The 13,494-nt window shown below is 67.5% G+C and overlaps 3 protein-coding genes and 1 long non-coding RNA gene across 4 annotated transcripts; 2 read left to right on the top strand and 2 right to left on the bottom strand.

Annotated features, from left to right (window-relative positions):
• Window positions 1-123: 123 nt before the first annotated feature.
• STPG3 (sperm-tail PG-rich repeat containing 3) lies at window positions 124-2,681 on the bottom strand. Its single transcript, XM_070431027.1, is given in 6 exon segments — window positions 124-257; window positions 351-648; window positions 1,113-1,201; window positions 1,266-1,418; window positions 1,508-1,656; window positions 2,572-2,681. Coding segments are annotated over 6 exon segments (933 nt in total).
• Window positions 2,682-5,390: 2,709 nt separating this feature from the next.
• On the top strand, window positions 5,391-8,157 carry CIMIP2A (ciliary microtubule inner protein 2A). Its single transcript, XM_070430272.1, has 7 exons — window positions 5,391-5,446; window positions 6,381-6,595; window positions 6,670-6,932; window positions 7,027-7,156; window positions 7,378-7,472; window positions 7,688-7,805; window positions 8,069-8,157. The coding sequence occupies exons 1-7, from the start codon at window positions 5,391-5,393 to the stop codon at window positions 8,155-8,157; spliced, it is 966 nt and encodes a 321-aa protein (XP_070286373.1).
• TUBB4B (tubulin beta 4B class IVb) lies at window positions 8,150-10,535 on the bottom strand. The gene is made up of 4 exons (XM_070430271.1): window positions 10,434-10,535; window positions 10,038-10,146; window positions 9,847-9,957; window positions 8,150-9,348 (listed from the first exon to the last, which is right to left on the bottom strand). The coding sequence occupies exons 1-4, from the start codon at window positions 10,488-10,490 to the stop codon at window positions 8,288-8,290; spliced, it is 1,338 nt and encodes a 445-aa protein (XP_070286372.1). The 5' UTR covers window positions 10,491-10,535; the 3' UTR covers window positions 8,150-8,287.
• Window positions 10,536-10,944: 409 nt separating this feature from the next.
• LOC139020352 (uncharacterized) lies at window positions 10,945-12,116 on the top strand. Its single transcript, XR_011473299.1, has 2 exons — window positions 10,945-11,259; window positions 11,787-12,116. It is a non-coding gene; the product is annotated as an uncharacterized lncRNA (long non-coding RNA).
• The last annotated feature ends 1,378 nt before the right edge of the window (window positions 12,117-13,494 follow it).

The following is a 13,494-nucleotide window of genomic DNA, read 5'->3' as shown; positions in this document are numbered from 1 at the left end:
AGGGTTAGCCGGCCAGGAAGGTGGGTCAGAGGTGCCCAGAGGTTAGAAGCCCAGGCTGGGGGCCCCGGGCTTCAGAGGGAGGCGGGTCCAGTGATACCTGGCGGCCGCTGTGTCCAGTGGGCGCTACAGCGTGCAGAAGGGGCCTGTTTCATGGCGCTTGGGCCTTCGCACGCCCTGGATGACCACTCCGGGCGCCGAGGGGAAGCACGCGTTATAGCAGGCCCCCACGTGGTAAGCGGCGGGGCCAGGGCTGCGGGCTGCAGAGGGAGAAGGCAGGAGCCCATGGCTACGCGCCGGCCACTGCCCAGGCCCCCCGCCCCGCCCCAGGCTGCCCTCCGAGGTCTCCTTACTGGACTTAACCCAGGAGGAAAACTTGCGCGAGCGGCTCATGGAGAAGGCGGGCGGGCGCAGGCTCTGCAGGCGGCACCCGGGAAGGATGTCATAGGTGGTGGGGTTGGGGCGCTTCTCGCCCGGGGGCGGCAGAGGGTCCTGCCACGAGGGCCGGGCACTGCGACCTGCACCCCGGGCCCGCAGCAGCCCCAGAGGCGCGCGCGACTGGGCTGCCTTCGGGGCAGGGCGGCGGCCCTCGAAGGTGATGGCTGGGAAGGCGTGACCGCTGAGCTGATGGTAGTCGGCGAGCGATGGCTACTGCGGGCAAGGAGGCGGCTGAAGCCCCGCCCACCGACCCACAGGCCCCTCCCCTCCCACAGGCCCCTCCTGGCCCTCCCTCACGATCCCGCCCCCTTCCCCAAGGCCCCTCCTACCCGTCCCTCACAGCCCCGCCCCCTCTCCCCAAGGCTCCTCCCACCCCGCCCTCAGGCCCCGCCCCCTTCCCCAAGGCCCCTCCTGCCCGTCCCTCACAGCCCCGCCCCCTCTCCCCAAGGCTCCTCCCACCCCGCCCTCAGGCCCCGCCCCCTTCCCCAAGGCCCCTCCTGCCCGTCCCTCACAGCCACGCCCCCTCTCACCAAGGCTCCTCCCACCCCGCCCTCACAGGCCCCGCCCCTCCCAAGGCCCCTCCTGCCCGTCCCTCACAGCCCCGCCCCCTCTCCCCAAGGCTCCTCCCACCCCGCCCTCAGGCCCCGCCCCCGCAGAACCTCCGGCCCGCGCCCCACCTTGGGCCCGCGGCGGCAGTCGGCCTTCTGCCTGAAGGGCCTCTCACTCTGGAACCACACCGTCTGCCACGCCCCGCGGCCGGCGGCCTCTGCGGGGGGCAGTGTCATTGGGGACGGAGGCTGGGGGCGCGGGCCCACGGCCAGGACCCGAGCGGCGCTGGGGAGCGCGCAGGGAGGGGCACGCACCGCGGCCGATGCTGAAGTGGGGGTGCGGGGAGGTTTCGCGCACCGAAGCATCGGGCACCTGGTACGTGGTGGGGCCAGGGTAGTCCAGGTCGATCAGGATTGGGGGGCGTCGCTCCAGCCCTGGCAGGAAGAAAGCTCTGAGCCTGGGTCCTCCCAGCAGGCCCCTCCCTCGGCCCCGCCCCCTCAGACCAGACTGGCCCCCCACTCACGCAGCTCCTTCCGGTCCCCGGTGCAGGTCCGCCAGGACTCCCGGAGGGGACCCACGTGCGTCCTGCGGCCCTCTGGGGCCTCCTGCACCGCTGGGGGCCACATCTTCCCGCAGACCCAGGGGCAGGGGCCCCACCATCCAGCCTTAGGCCTGCAAGAGGGCAGCCAAGGTCCACGCGGAGCCGGCGCCCCAGCCCCTGCAGCTGCCACGCCCCGCCCCGCCCCGCCCCCCAGCCTTCGCCCTCCAAGTTACTGGATCGGCAATAATGACTCCCGTCTCAGCGGGCCGTGGGTCCAGTGTTTGCCTCCATTGATGTAAAAGTTTGCCAGGAATTTCACAGCCTTCTGGTCAAAATTCATTTGTCAGTGTCTCTGGCTGCCTTCCTTGGGGACCCCTCCAGGCTCTGTGACCTCAATGGCCCGTCATGCCCGTCCCCCCCACCCCCACCCTGTGGCCGGGAATTCCAGGTCCAGCCCTGGAGGGGCTGTGGCCATAGGGTCCCTCCACTGACCTGCCAGGTGGGTCACCCTGGGACACCTTGGCAAGGAGGATCCCTGGCCTGCCTGGCTTAGTCTCCTCCCCCTCTTCCGCCCCCCTTCCTTGTCCCAACCCTTCTCTTTGCTGGACTCCGGGGGTCCACTCTAGCAGGGGTTCTGGGAGGACTGGCTCCGGCCGTAGGTAGGACAGGGTGTGGGTGCTATGCAATGCCCAGCTGCACAGGGCCAGCTGGGAGGAAGCATCAGGGAGGCATGGGAGGTCAGGGAGCTCCCTGGAGAGGAGGGCCCCCTGGAGATCCAGGCCTCAGAAAGGGTCTGAGGGGCCTGTGCTGACCCCAGAGGCAGTCTGGCCCTGGTCGCCTGGGGTCCCTGGCAGGTTGAGGTGTGGGAGCCTGCATCTGCCCGGGGGCATGGAGCCAGAAAGTGCAGAGACGAGGGGGGCTGCCCAGGCCGAGGTGCAAACGAATGACCCCGACTGAGTGTGAGCCCATCTGGGCACCACGCCCCCCAAGTGCCCTCGCAAGCTGACCCGCTGGCCAGCCCCAGCCCTGGCCTTGGCCTCACCCACCGGCAGGACCTGGTCAAGCACATCTCCTCCCCTGGGCCCTGCCCAGCCTGACTGTCCTCCTGTCCGGACTCCTCCCGTCCAGCGCAGGCCCTGCCTGGCGTGGGAGGCATCCGCTGGGGAGACGGGATTCATCCGGCGAGCGCTCAGCCAGGGCTCTGGGCCCTTTGGGTGCACAAAGTTCCCTGGGGGCAGAGGCCACGGGTGCTTGTGAGCAGAGCCCTGGCGTCGGACATTGGGCGGGCCTCCGTTCCTCTCTGGCAAACACTGCCATGGTGGGTGACATCGCACGCGCACGTCTTCGGCTAAAGGCCTCTCATTCCTTAGGAGAGGTTCCTACGAGTGGAGGCAAGGGGCCCCAGTGTGTGTTCCCAAACTGCTTTCCAGACGGAACCCACCCAAGGAGCGCCAGGAACGGCCGTTGTCAGCATTGATCTGATTCAGTTTCACCTCCCGTCTATGTTTATGGACTCCCCCCCCCCCCCCCAGGACGCTCACATTCTGTGTGCATTTTTCTGTTGGGAGGGTACTTTTCCATAGTTTTGTCATGTAAGGCTTTTTAAAAAATATATTTTTATTAATTTCAGAGAGGAAGGGAGAGGGAATGATAGAAACATCCATGAGAGAGAATCATTGATTGGCTGCCTCCTGCACACCCCCTCCTGGGGATGGAGCCCACAACCCAGGCATGTGCCCTTGACCAGAATCGAGCCCGGGACCCTTCAGTCCGCAGGCTGACGCTCTATCCACTGAGCCAAACCAGCTAGGGCATGTAAGGCTTTTTATACCGATATCCTATCTGTTTGTAACACTTGTTATAAACCCCCCCCCCTCCGTTTCTAGCCCGCCTTTTAGTACTGCTTATGCTGCTCTTTGACATGTACTTGAACCTGCTAATCTTTGTTATGATATTGTGTTTGTACCATTAGAAAGTCCTTCCTTACAAAAAGGAAAGAGTCGGGATTTGTTTAAAATGGAAAACAGTGCGGGCTCCAGGGAAGACGGCCTCCTCGCCGCGGGGGCCTATCACCGTGCCCCTGAGCTTCCGGGCCTCTGGTCTGAGAAGGGGACTTGGGGTGCACGGGGTTCTCTTAGCCTCACCCTGGGGGCCACTGGCCTCCTGAGGGGAACCCTGGCCCCAGGCTCCGGCAGGGCCAACTTGGGACCTGGCTGCAGCGATTGTCCCCGTTCTCTGGACCCTGAGGTCTTCGCATCACACCTCCCACCTGCTGCTGTGGGCCTGGTGATCCACCTGTAAAACGGGCCCTCGCAGGGCTGAGGACGGGCCTGGCCAGGGGGTGCCCAGGGCTGAGGACGGGCCTGGCCAGGGGGTGCCCAGGGCTGAGGACGGGCCTGGCCAGGGGGTGCCCAGGGCTGAGGACGGGCCTGGCCAGGGGGTGCCCAGGGCTGAGGACGGGCCTGGCCAGGGGGTGCCCAGGGCTGAGGACGGGCCTGGCCAGGGGGTGCCCAGGGCTGAGGACGGGCCTGGCCAGGGGGTGCCCAGGGCTGAGGACGGGCCTGGCCAGGGGGTGCCCAGGGCTGAGGACGGGCCTGGCCAGGGGGTGCCCAGGGCTGAGGACGGGCCTGGCCAGGGGGTGCCCAGGGCTGAGGACGGGCCTGGCCAGGGGGTGCCCAGGGCTGAGGACGGGCCTGGCCAGCGGGTGCCCAGGGCTGAGGAGGGGCCTGGCCAGCGGGTGCCCAGGGCTGAGGACGGGCCTGGCCAGGGGGTGCCCAGGGCTGAGGACGGGCCTGGCCAGGGGGTGCCCAGGGCTGAGGACGGGCCTGGCCAGGGGGTGCCCAGGGCTGAGGACGGGCCTGGCCAGGGGGTGCCCAGGGCTGAGGAGGGGCCTGGCCAGGGGGTGCCCAGGGCTGAGGAGGGGCCTGGCCAGGGGGTGCCCAGGGCTGAGGAGGGGCCTGGCCAGGGGGTGCCCAGGGCTGAGGAGGAGCCTGGCCAGGGGTGCCCAGGGCTGAGGACGGGCCTGGCCAGGGGGTGCCCAGGGCTGAGGAGGGGCCTGGCCAGGGGGTGCCCAGGGCTGAGGACGGGCCTGGCCAGCGGGTGCCCAGGGCTGAGGACGGGCCTGGCCAGGGGGTGCCCAGGGCTGAGGACGGGCCTGGCCAGGGGGTGCCCAGGGCTGAGGACGGGCCTGGCCAGCGGGTGCCCAGGGCTGAGGAGGGGCCTGGCCAGCGGGTGCCCAGGGCTGAGGACGGGCCTGGCCAGGGGGTGCCCAGGGCTGAGGACGGGCCTGGCCAGGGGGTGCCCAGGGCTGAGGACGGGCCTGGCCAGGGGGTGCCCAGGGCTGAGGACGGGCCTGGCCAGGGGGTGCCCAGGGCTGAGGAGGGGCCTGGCCAGGGGGTGCCCAGGGCTGAGGAGGGGCCTGGCCAGGGGGTGCCCAGGGCTGAGGAGGGGCCTGGCCAGGGGGTGCCCAGGGCTGAGGAGGAGCCTGGCCAGGGGTGCCCAGGGCTGAGGAGGAGCCTGGCCAGGGGTGCCCAGGGCTGAGGAGGGGCCTGGCCAGGGGGTGCCCAGGGCTGAGGAGGGGCCTGGCCAGGGGGTGCCCAGGGCTGAGGAGGAGCCTGGCCAGGGGTGCCCAGGGCTGAGGACGGGCCTGGCCAGGGGGTGCCCAGGGCTGAGGAGGAGCCTGGCCAGGGGGTGCCCAGGGCTGAGGAGGAGCCTGGCCAGGGGTGCCCAGGGCTGAGGAGGAGCCTGGCCAGGGCGTGCCCAGCAATGGGGCTTCCTCACAATGGTTGTCAAGCAACAGAGACTCCTCCCAGGGAAGCAGCTGGCCAAGAGGAGGGACCACACAGCAAAGGTGAGTTGAGGCAAGATGACAGCTACTCAGAAACACTACCTCTTCACGCCGGAACCTCACTATGTCCCTGGGTAAGCGCTGGACGCCGGCAGGGGGCTGGGGAGTGGCTCAGGCCGGCGGTGAGGGCACCCAGAGTGGGTCCTCAGGGAGCGGGCAGGGCCCAGGCCTCCCCTCCCTGCTGGCGGTGTGAGTGCCATGGCAGGTGGGCAGCGTGTCGGAGCAGAAAGCCGGGGACAGCCAGCAGCGGGCGGAGGCTGGCGGGAAAATGCCGGACGCTCACACCAGAGTGCTCCACACGCTAAAGACGAGATAAGCACCCAGACGCCAGGCTGCCTCGCGGGGCAGCGCCCCCCCCCCCCAAACCCCGACCACGCCCTCCGCGGAGTGTGCGCACCCACACACCACACTGTGAGGGAGGAAAAAGCGGCCAGGAACCAGACCTGGGGGCCAAGGTGGGGCAGGAGAGCCTGAGGGAGGGCTCTGAACCCCCACTGCCCCCCACCCCGCCCCGAGATATGCCCACAGCACCTCCCACGTGGTTAAGTGTCACTCAGCTCAGCCCTCACTTCCACCAGCAGCCCTCCCGCCTGCCTCCCAAATCCTGGTCCTGTTCCCTGACTCCTGGCCTCCTGGGTGGCAAAGGTCTGAGCCAGATCCCCGCCAGGCCTTCCCACGGCGCCACCTTGCTGTGTGCAGCAGGCCTCCCGGTGCCTGGGCAGGACCCTGTGGCCAGCCCCGTCCGTGCGTCCAGGCATTCCGTTCCGTCGCCTCTGCCACCTGCCAGGGCGTGGCCCAGCAATGACCCCGTCCCTCACCCCGTCCGATGGTGGTGGTGTTGACACGGCAGGTTCGGTGCTTGGCATGTGCTGCCCATTCAGCCTCGACAGCCCCGAGCCCCGTCCCTGTGTCCTCCATCCTGAGGTCCAGGTCGGGTACCTGGCCTGGGTCTGGCTCCTGCCCTCGCCCACCGGCCCTGCCTCCCCTTCCTTCTCTCCCCGCCCCCAGCTATGCCGGCTTCTACCCGCAGCTGCGCTACCAGGTGGGGAACACCTACGGGCGGACCACGGCGCAGCTGCTCACCGACCCCAGCGTGCAGAAGAGCCCGTGCTCCGTGCTGTCCCCCATCTCCAAGCCCAAGTTCATCGAGGACTTCAGCAAGCCCCAGCCGCCCTCGATCCCCTGCCGGGACCTGGCCGAGCCCTACATCCCCCACTACACGGGTGAGCCGAGGCCCCGCCGCCTGCCCCTCCGCGCCTCCCGCCCTGCTGCTGCTCACGCTGTCCTGTCCACACAGGTCTGAAGCCCTTCAAGAACTTCGAGGTCCTGGGCCAGTTCTCCCCACAGCTGGCGGAGGCTGAAGGTCTTCCGGGCGAAGAGGGCGCATGCTGGCAGGTCCCACTGCCTCCGGGCTTCATGCCCTACCCACCCTACCCCCCGTGCCCACCAGGCAGGAAGGTGGACTCTGGGGACCTCGGGCACCCGGGCCTGCGGCTGGCATATGGGGAGGAGGCCTGGACGACCACCACCCCCCTCCGAGAGGCCCCTGGGCAGCACCAGGTAACGGACACTGGGACCAGCCTCACCCCAAGACCCAGGTGGGGGTGGGGGTGGGGGTGGGGGTGGGGGTGTGACCGGCCCCCTCCCGTCCCAGCTGTACCACTGCAGGAGGGATGAGTGCCCCAGCCCAGGCCACCAGCAGGTCGAGACCCTCGACGTAGCCAGGTTCCACAGGCTGCCCCAGCTGGACCACCCCAACCTGATTCAACGCAAGGCCATCTCAGGTGGGTGCCGGGCCTGGGCGGGAGAACACCCCACAAGGCCCAGGGGCCCAGCAGGAGGGTGAGAGCAAGGGCTGCCCACGTTTCTGCGAGGCTGGAAGCACCCAGAAGCCCATGCCTATCTGGCCCCAACGTGGAGGTGCCCATGGGACGGCCTTCCCGGGCAGTAGGAACAGTGGGCGGTGGAGGGGACCTGAGGTGGCACCAGACCTCTTCCTCCCCAGGCTACGCTGGCTTCATCCCCCGGTACGCCTGGGTGATGGGGATGAACTACCAAAACGGGGTCACACAGGCCATGGACGAGTTTGACAAAAGCCAGGTACGAGGACAGCAGCCCTGGGCCCACCCCCTGGGACTGGCGGGCTGGCTCCCCACCCCCAGCACAGATAGGTCACGGGCAGCCTCCAGACCCGGTGAGGAGGGGATAAGACCCCGAGCATTAACCACTCAAATAATGTCAGCCCCGCCCACCGGGCACTTGCAGCTGGATACGGGGTGGGGGCAGCCTGCCGGTCACACCTGCCCTTTCCCCAGTTCATGTCTAGAAACCCCATCTGTGCCCTGGGCAAGAGGCTGCCCCAAACGTACTGGCCCAGCAACACCATCCACAACAGCCAGGGCCTGATACCCTTCTACATGGGCTTCATACCATGTGAGTGCGGGGACCACTGGGGCGGGCAGGTGGTTGGGCCCCTTCCCCCTGCTGCTCCATGGGCACAGGGCCAGCTGGGTGTCCCTGGGGTCCCTGAGGGGGGACGGCCCAGCACCTTCCCCAGCGAGGGCCTCTTGTGCAGTCACAGGGACCACCTGCCTCAGGTTCCCGGGGCCCAGGGCAGCCGCAGTGCCTCAGCCAGGGGACCCCCCGCCCTCTGCCCCTGGCCCGGCTGAGTGGCTCAGTGGGCCCTCCCCTCGCAGACATGCAGGACCACTACGGGATGACCTTCGGCAACAGCACGCGCCAGGCCTACCGGAAGGAACGCGAGAGGAAGCACCGGGCACTATGAAAATGCTTTAATGGTGTCTGTACAACTCAGATGTCAAGACAGGAAGAAGAGCAGTGCACACAGTGAGACAGGATCATGAGGACAGACTGAGAGTGAATAAAGAGTTCTCACGCTTCCGGTAGCAGGTGCTCTAGGCCACCTCCTCCTCGGCCTCCTCCTCAAACTCGCCCTCCTCCTCGGCCGTGGCGTCCTGGTACTGCTGGTACTCGGACACCAGGTCGTTCATGTTGCTCTCGGCCTCGGTGAACTCCATCTCGTCCATGCCCTCGCCCGTGTACCAGTGCAGGAAGGCCTTGCGCCGGAACATGGCCGTGAACTGCTCGGAGATGCGCTTGAACAGCTCCTGGATGGCCGTGCTGTTGCCGATGAAGGTGGCCGACATCTTCAGCCCCCGGGGCGGGATGTCGCACACGGCCGTCTTCACGTTGTTGGGGATCCACTCCACGAAGTAGCTGCTGTTCTTGTTCTGCACATTGAGCATCTGCTCGTCCACCTCCTTCATGGACATGCGGCCCCGGAACACGGCAGCCACGGTCAGGTAGCGGCCGTGGCGGGGGTCGCAGGCGGCCATCATGTTTTTGGCGTCGAACATCTGCTGGGTGAGCTCGGGCACCGTCAGGGCCCGGTACTGCTGGCTGCCCCGGCTGGTGAGGGGGGCGAAGCCGGGCATGAAGAAGTGCAGGCGGGGGAAGGGCACCATGTTGACGGCCAGCTTGCGGAGGTCAGCATTGAGCTGGCCAGGGAAGCGGAGGCAGGTGGTGACCCCGCTCATGGTGGCCGACACCAGGTGGTTCAGATCACCGTAGGTGGGCGTGGTCAGCTTGAGGGTGCGGAAGCAGATGTCGTAGAGGGCCTCGTTGTCGATGCAGTAGGTCTCGTCCGTGTTCTCCACCAGCTGGTGGACTGAGAGGGTGGCGTTGTAGGGCTCCACCACCGTGTCCGACACCTTGGGCGAGGGCACCACGCTGAAGGTGTTCATGATGCGGTCGGGGTACTCCTCCCGGATCTTGCTGATGAGCAGCGTGCCCATCCCAGACCCCGTGCCCCCGCCCAGCGAGTGCGTCAGCTGGAAGCCCTGCAGGCAGTCGCAGCTCTCGGCCTCCTTCCGCACGACGTCCAGGACGGAGTCCACCAGCTCGGCGCCCTCCGTGTAGTGCCCCTTGGCCCAGTTGTTGCCGGCGCCACTCTGACCTGCGAGAGGGCAGCGGGTCACCCTGTGGCCAGGCATGTGTCACCCGTAACCCCTGGGCCAAAAAGGCCAAACATCCTGGTGCGAGGTGACACAGCTCACCCCACAGGTAAAGCAGGTGGACCCCCACTAAGGCAGCCGCCTGCCTCGTTAAACATTAACTCCAGGGTTGAGCTGAGACACTTAACAATAAGCCGGCCCCTCCCACTCGGCCCTGCCAATTCCCAAGGACAGATGAGCCGCCACCGCGCTCTCTGCGGGGCGATTACATCGCCGCTCGCCCCGCCCGGACAGCTGGGCCTCCCTCCCAAAGCGGCTTTAGGCGGCGGATTGAGTGACGCGCAGGGGAGGAGGGTGGCCACCGGGGCCCCGCTTCCGCGCCAGGTACAGGGGACCGGGACCTCCCTCTGCGGCTCTGAGGGGGGTGACCTTGGGCGCCCCTTGACCTTCCGGTCCTCCTGGCCACACAGGCCGCCACCCAGGCGCCGTCCGCGACTCACCAAAGACGAAGTTGTCCGGCCGGAAGATCTGCCCGAAGGGCCCCGAGCGCACCGAGTCCATGGTGCCCGGCTCCAGGTCCACGAGCACAGCGCGGGGCACGTACTTGCCACCTGGGGGGCGGGAGGGCGTCAGGGGGGCCTGGCCGCGGGGGAGGGGGGGGGGCGGGCGGGCAGGGGACGCGAGGGCTCACCGGTGGCCTCGTTGTAGTAGACATTGATGCGCTCCAGCTGCAGGTCGCTGTCCCCGTGGTAGGTGCCCGTAGGGTCGATGCCGTGCTCATCGCTTATCACTTCCCAGAACTGCGAGACGCGGGCGGGCCGGGCTGAGTCACGCCGGCGCAGCCGGGACCGGCCCCGCCCCGGACGGGCGCGGTCTTCCCCTCCCTTCGCCTCCCCTCCCCCCTAGGCCTCCCACTCCCCGCTGCCGGGCCGGTCCCCGGGGGACCCGCGCCGGCGCCCCCGCCCGAACTCCCGGGGCCGCACGGGGCCGCAATGCGGGGGCGCCGCCCGCCCGCCGCCATCTTTCCCGTCCGCCCGGCCCGCCCGGGAGGTCCGCCTGCGCTGGGCCCCCGGCGCCCGCCCCTCACCTTAGCGCCAATCTGGTTGCCGCACTGGCCGGCCTGCAGGTGCACGATCTCCCTCATGGTGGCGGCGGCGCGGATGGAAAGACAGAAGCAGGAGCCGAGCAGCGGGCGCGCAGAATGCTACAACCGACGCTCCGCCGCCGTTTATATACCCGTAGCGCCCGCCTCCTCCAGCTTCCTATTGGGCTGCCAGAACGAGGCTGGCCAGCGGCCTCGTTTGATTGACTGCAGCCCCGTCAATCAAGCCGCCCAACGCCCGCCTCCTCAACTCCGCTCGCTGTTTATTGGCCAGGCGAGGCCCCTGCTCTCGCTACTGCAGGACCCCCCATCGCGCTGCGGCGCTCAGCCCATTGGGTGTTTCAAATGATTGATTTGTCCCCTCATTGGCTGGCTCCGGAGAGCACGCCGCCAGGCCGGCGCTATTGGCTGCGCGGGGCCAGCGTCCTGGTAACCGCCGCAGTGCCGCGGGCGCGCGCGGGCTGGAGGGCGCGCGCGGGTTCCGGGCCGGCGGGGCCGAGGGCGAAGGCGGGCGCGGGCGGGAGTCTGGGGAAGTACCGACGGGGCGGCGGCCCGGAAGCCCCGGTGGGCGAGCGCCTCCGGAGCGCCGCTGCCTGGGGCCGCCGCGTAACGAGGACGTGCGTGGCCGGCGCCATCCTGCGGGGTTCGGAGCCATGCACGGCCGAGACGAACAGGGCTCGGGGGCCGGGGCGGCGGCTCCGGGCGGGCGGCGGGGACAGTAGGGCCTCCGCCAGAGCCGCTGAGGAGCCTCTGCGCCCCTCCCCGCGCTGCGCCCCTCCTCGGGCCATTCGCCCGCTCGGGCGGCGGTCAGGTGAGGGAGCACGTGGGCCCCGCGCGGGGGCGGGGGCGGGGGCGGGGGCGGGGGCGGGGGCGCGGCAGGGAGGGGGCAGGGCGGGTCCCCGCAGCCCGGAGCTTGTTGTGGAGACTGCGCTGGCCCGGCTCCCGTCGCCTTGGTGCCTCGGCCCCAACGCTACGCAGCTCCGTGGAGACTAGGGCGGCGCCCAGACCTCCCCGGGCGCTGGCGCGGGACCTGCGGGCTCCGGCTCTGCTGCCCCGGCGGCGCTAGGCACCTACCTAGGCGGGAGCAGAAGCTCCCGGGGCGCAGAGCTCGGCGCTTAGCAACGGGCGGAACTGGGAAAACAAGGCCTGCCCCCGGGTCACCTTGCCGCCCCCAGCAGAGCGCGGACCGGCTGTGCAGGCCCGGTCCGGACCTCCCCCTCCCCTGGCTCGTTGCCCGCCCTGCGGTTGAGGCCCCGCCAATGGGGGAACCAGCGGGGATACCCGTAGGCCGGAAGCCCCCAGGACGCTGCGGTGCTGACTCGGATCAAACGCATCCAGGCCGCAGTTGGGCTTCAGCTCCGGGCCCAGAAAAGCAGCAAAACCAGAACCAGCTGCATTGACTAATGACCCCCTGGCCGCTCCAGTCGATGGAGGACGCACCTGAGAGCCGATGCATCTCCTACGGGACCCACCGGGCCCAGAGAATCCCCGGCCTTGGAACAAGCCCCTTGCCGAGGGCTCCGCCTGCTCTCCACCTGCTCCCTCTGCCCGCCCCCCACCTTCACCCGCCTCCCTCCTGGGCGCCAGGGCCCTTTGGCCTCTAACCCGCTTCCTTCCTCCACGGCTCACGGCTGCCTCTGTGATTTTGCAGATAAACTTTCTCCTGTAGGTTGAGTCTGGCGTCTGAGTTCTTTCTTAGCCAGAACTCAAGTACGGAGGTTGCTGAGTCAAGGTCTGACCCGACTCCAGTCACCGGCGACATTCTGGTGCCATTTTGACACCCACACAACCAAGGTTTGGCGGGCCCCGCCGACAAATGCCTTTACTTTTATCTGCTTATGTTGGGCGGAGGGGGGGGAGCAAAACTTAGGAAGGAAAAACGTTGAACACGTGGTTGCACCTTCACTGTGTCGCCCTGACAGCAGTAGGCTTGTCGTACTTAACATTTACAGAAGGAAAAGGACGGATCACACCTTAGATGGGCTCTGCACGGTGTTCCTGGGGGTGGCCACCGGGCCTCTCTGGATTCTGGGTTTGTTTTTGTTTTTTAATATCTTTATTGATTTCAGAGAGGAAGGGAGAGGAGAGAGGGAAACAATGATGACAGAATCATTGATGGGCTGCCTCCTGCATTCCTACTGAGGATCGAGCCCACAACCCAGGCCTGTGCCTCGACCAATAATCGAACCCTGACCTCCTGGTTCATAGGTGGATGCTCAACCACTGAGCCACACCAGCCTGACTGATTTTTGTTAGTTTGGCTTTTTTCTCAAACTTCTTACCCTCCTTGGTCCCCAGCGCGAGGGTGTTGGGGGCAATGCCTTGCCACTCCTCTCGCTGGTGGACGTGAGGTCTTGGCCTGCACTGCACCCAGCAGGCAGGAAGTCGTGGCACGCTGCGGGATCACTGTTCCCTGCAGCAGCTTCCTCTGTGGGTCGGCCGTTGGGACAGGCGGCCCATGGGGCCACCCCGAGTGTCCCCGGGGGAGGGGTCTGCAGCTGGCTCCTCAGCCCTGCAGGCACCAGGCCCAGAGAGGCAGCTAAACCAGACGAGTGATGCCCTAGCCCAGCGGTTCTCAACCTGTGGGCCGCGACCCCTTGGGCGGTCGAACGACCCTTTCACAGGGGTCGCCTAAGACCATCCTGCATCTCAGATATTTACATTACAATTCATAGCAGTAGCAACATGACAGTGATGAAGTAGCAACGAAAATAATTTTATGGTTGGGTCACCACATGAGGAACTGTATTTAAAGGGCCAGAAGGTTGAGAACCACTGCCCTAGCCGATGCCAACCAGTGTCACTGACTAATGACCCCCTGGCCGCACCCATCAGTAGAGACCAGGACCTGGGCGGACACACCTGGGAAGCTGATGACTATTCCAGTGGATTCACCGCTGCCAAAGGGCAGTCAGGGCAGGGGGGCCTCAGACCAGGCCTGTCCCCACAAACAGGCCAGGAAGGTGGGCCGGGCTTCTGTTGACCACAAGCCATGGCATGTGAGGTATGCAGGGTCATGCCTGGCACCCGGTGCCCTGCCAAGTAG

The sequence above is a fragment of the Myotis yumanensis genome, unplaced genomic scaffold (assembly GCF_028538775.1).
Source record: "Myotis yumanensis isolate MYYU_CA2020_CCGP unplaced genomic scaffold, mMyoYum1.0.hap1 SCAF_12, whole genome shotgun sequence".
In the NCBI taxonomy this organism is placed as follows: Eukaryota; Metazoa; Chordata; class Mammalia; order Chiroptera; family Vespertilionidae; genus Myotis; species Myotis yumanensis.
Note: the sequence above shows the minus strand (reverse complement) of the source record. Positions and strands in the feature narration are given on the sequence as shown.

Bases quoted from the DNA above. Each gene is read 5' to 3' on its own strand.
- TUBB4B (XM_070430271.1), bottom strand. From the start codon at position 10,490: ATGAGGGAGATCGTGCACCTGCAGGCCGGCCAGTGCGGCAACCAGATT. The intron at 10,147-10,433 runs GTGAGGGGCGGG...CGCGTCTCGCAG, and splicing joins GCAACCAGATTGGCGCTAAG to TTCTGGGAAGTGATAAGCGA. The intron at 9,958-10,037 runs GTGAGCCCTCGC...CCCGCCCCCCAG, and splicing joins CTACTACAACGAGGCCACCG to GTGGCAAGTACGTGCCCCGC.
- CIMIP2A (XM_070430272.1), top strand. From the start codon at position 5,391: ATGACAGCTACTCAGAAACACTACCTCTTCACGCCGGAACCTCACTAT. The intron at 6,596-6,669 runs GTGAGCCGAGGC...CTGTCCACACAG, and splicing joins CTACATCCCCCACTACACGG to GTCTGAAGCCCTTCAAGAAC. The intron at 7,473-7,687 runs GTACGAGGACAG...CCCTTTCCCCAG, and splicing joins ACGAGTTTGACAAAAGCCAG to TTCATGTCTAGAAACCCCAT.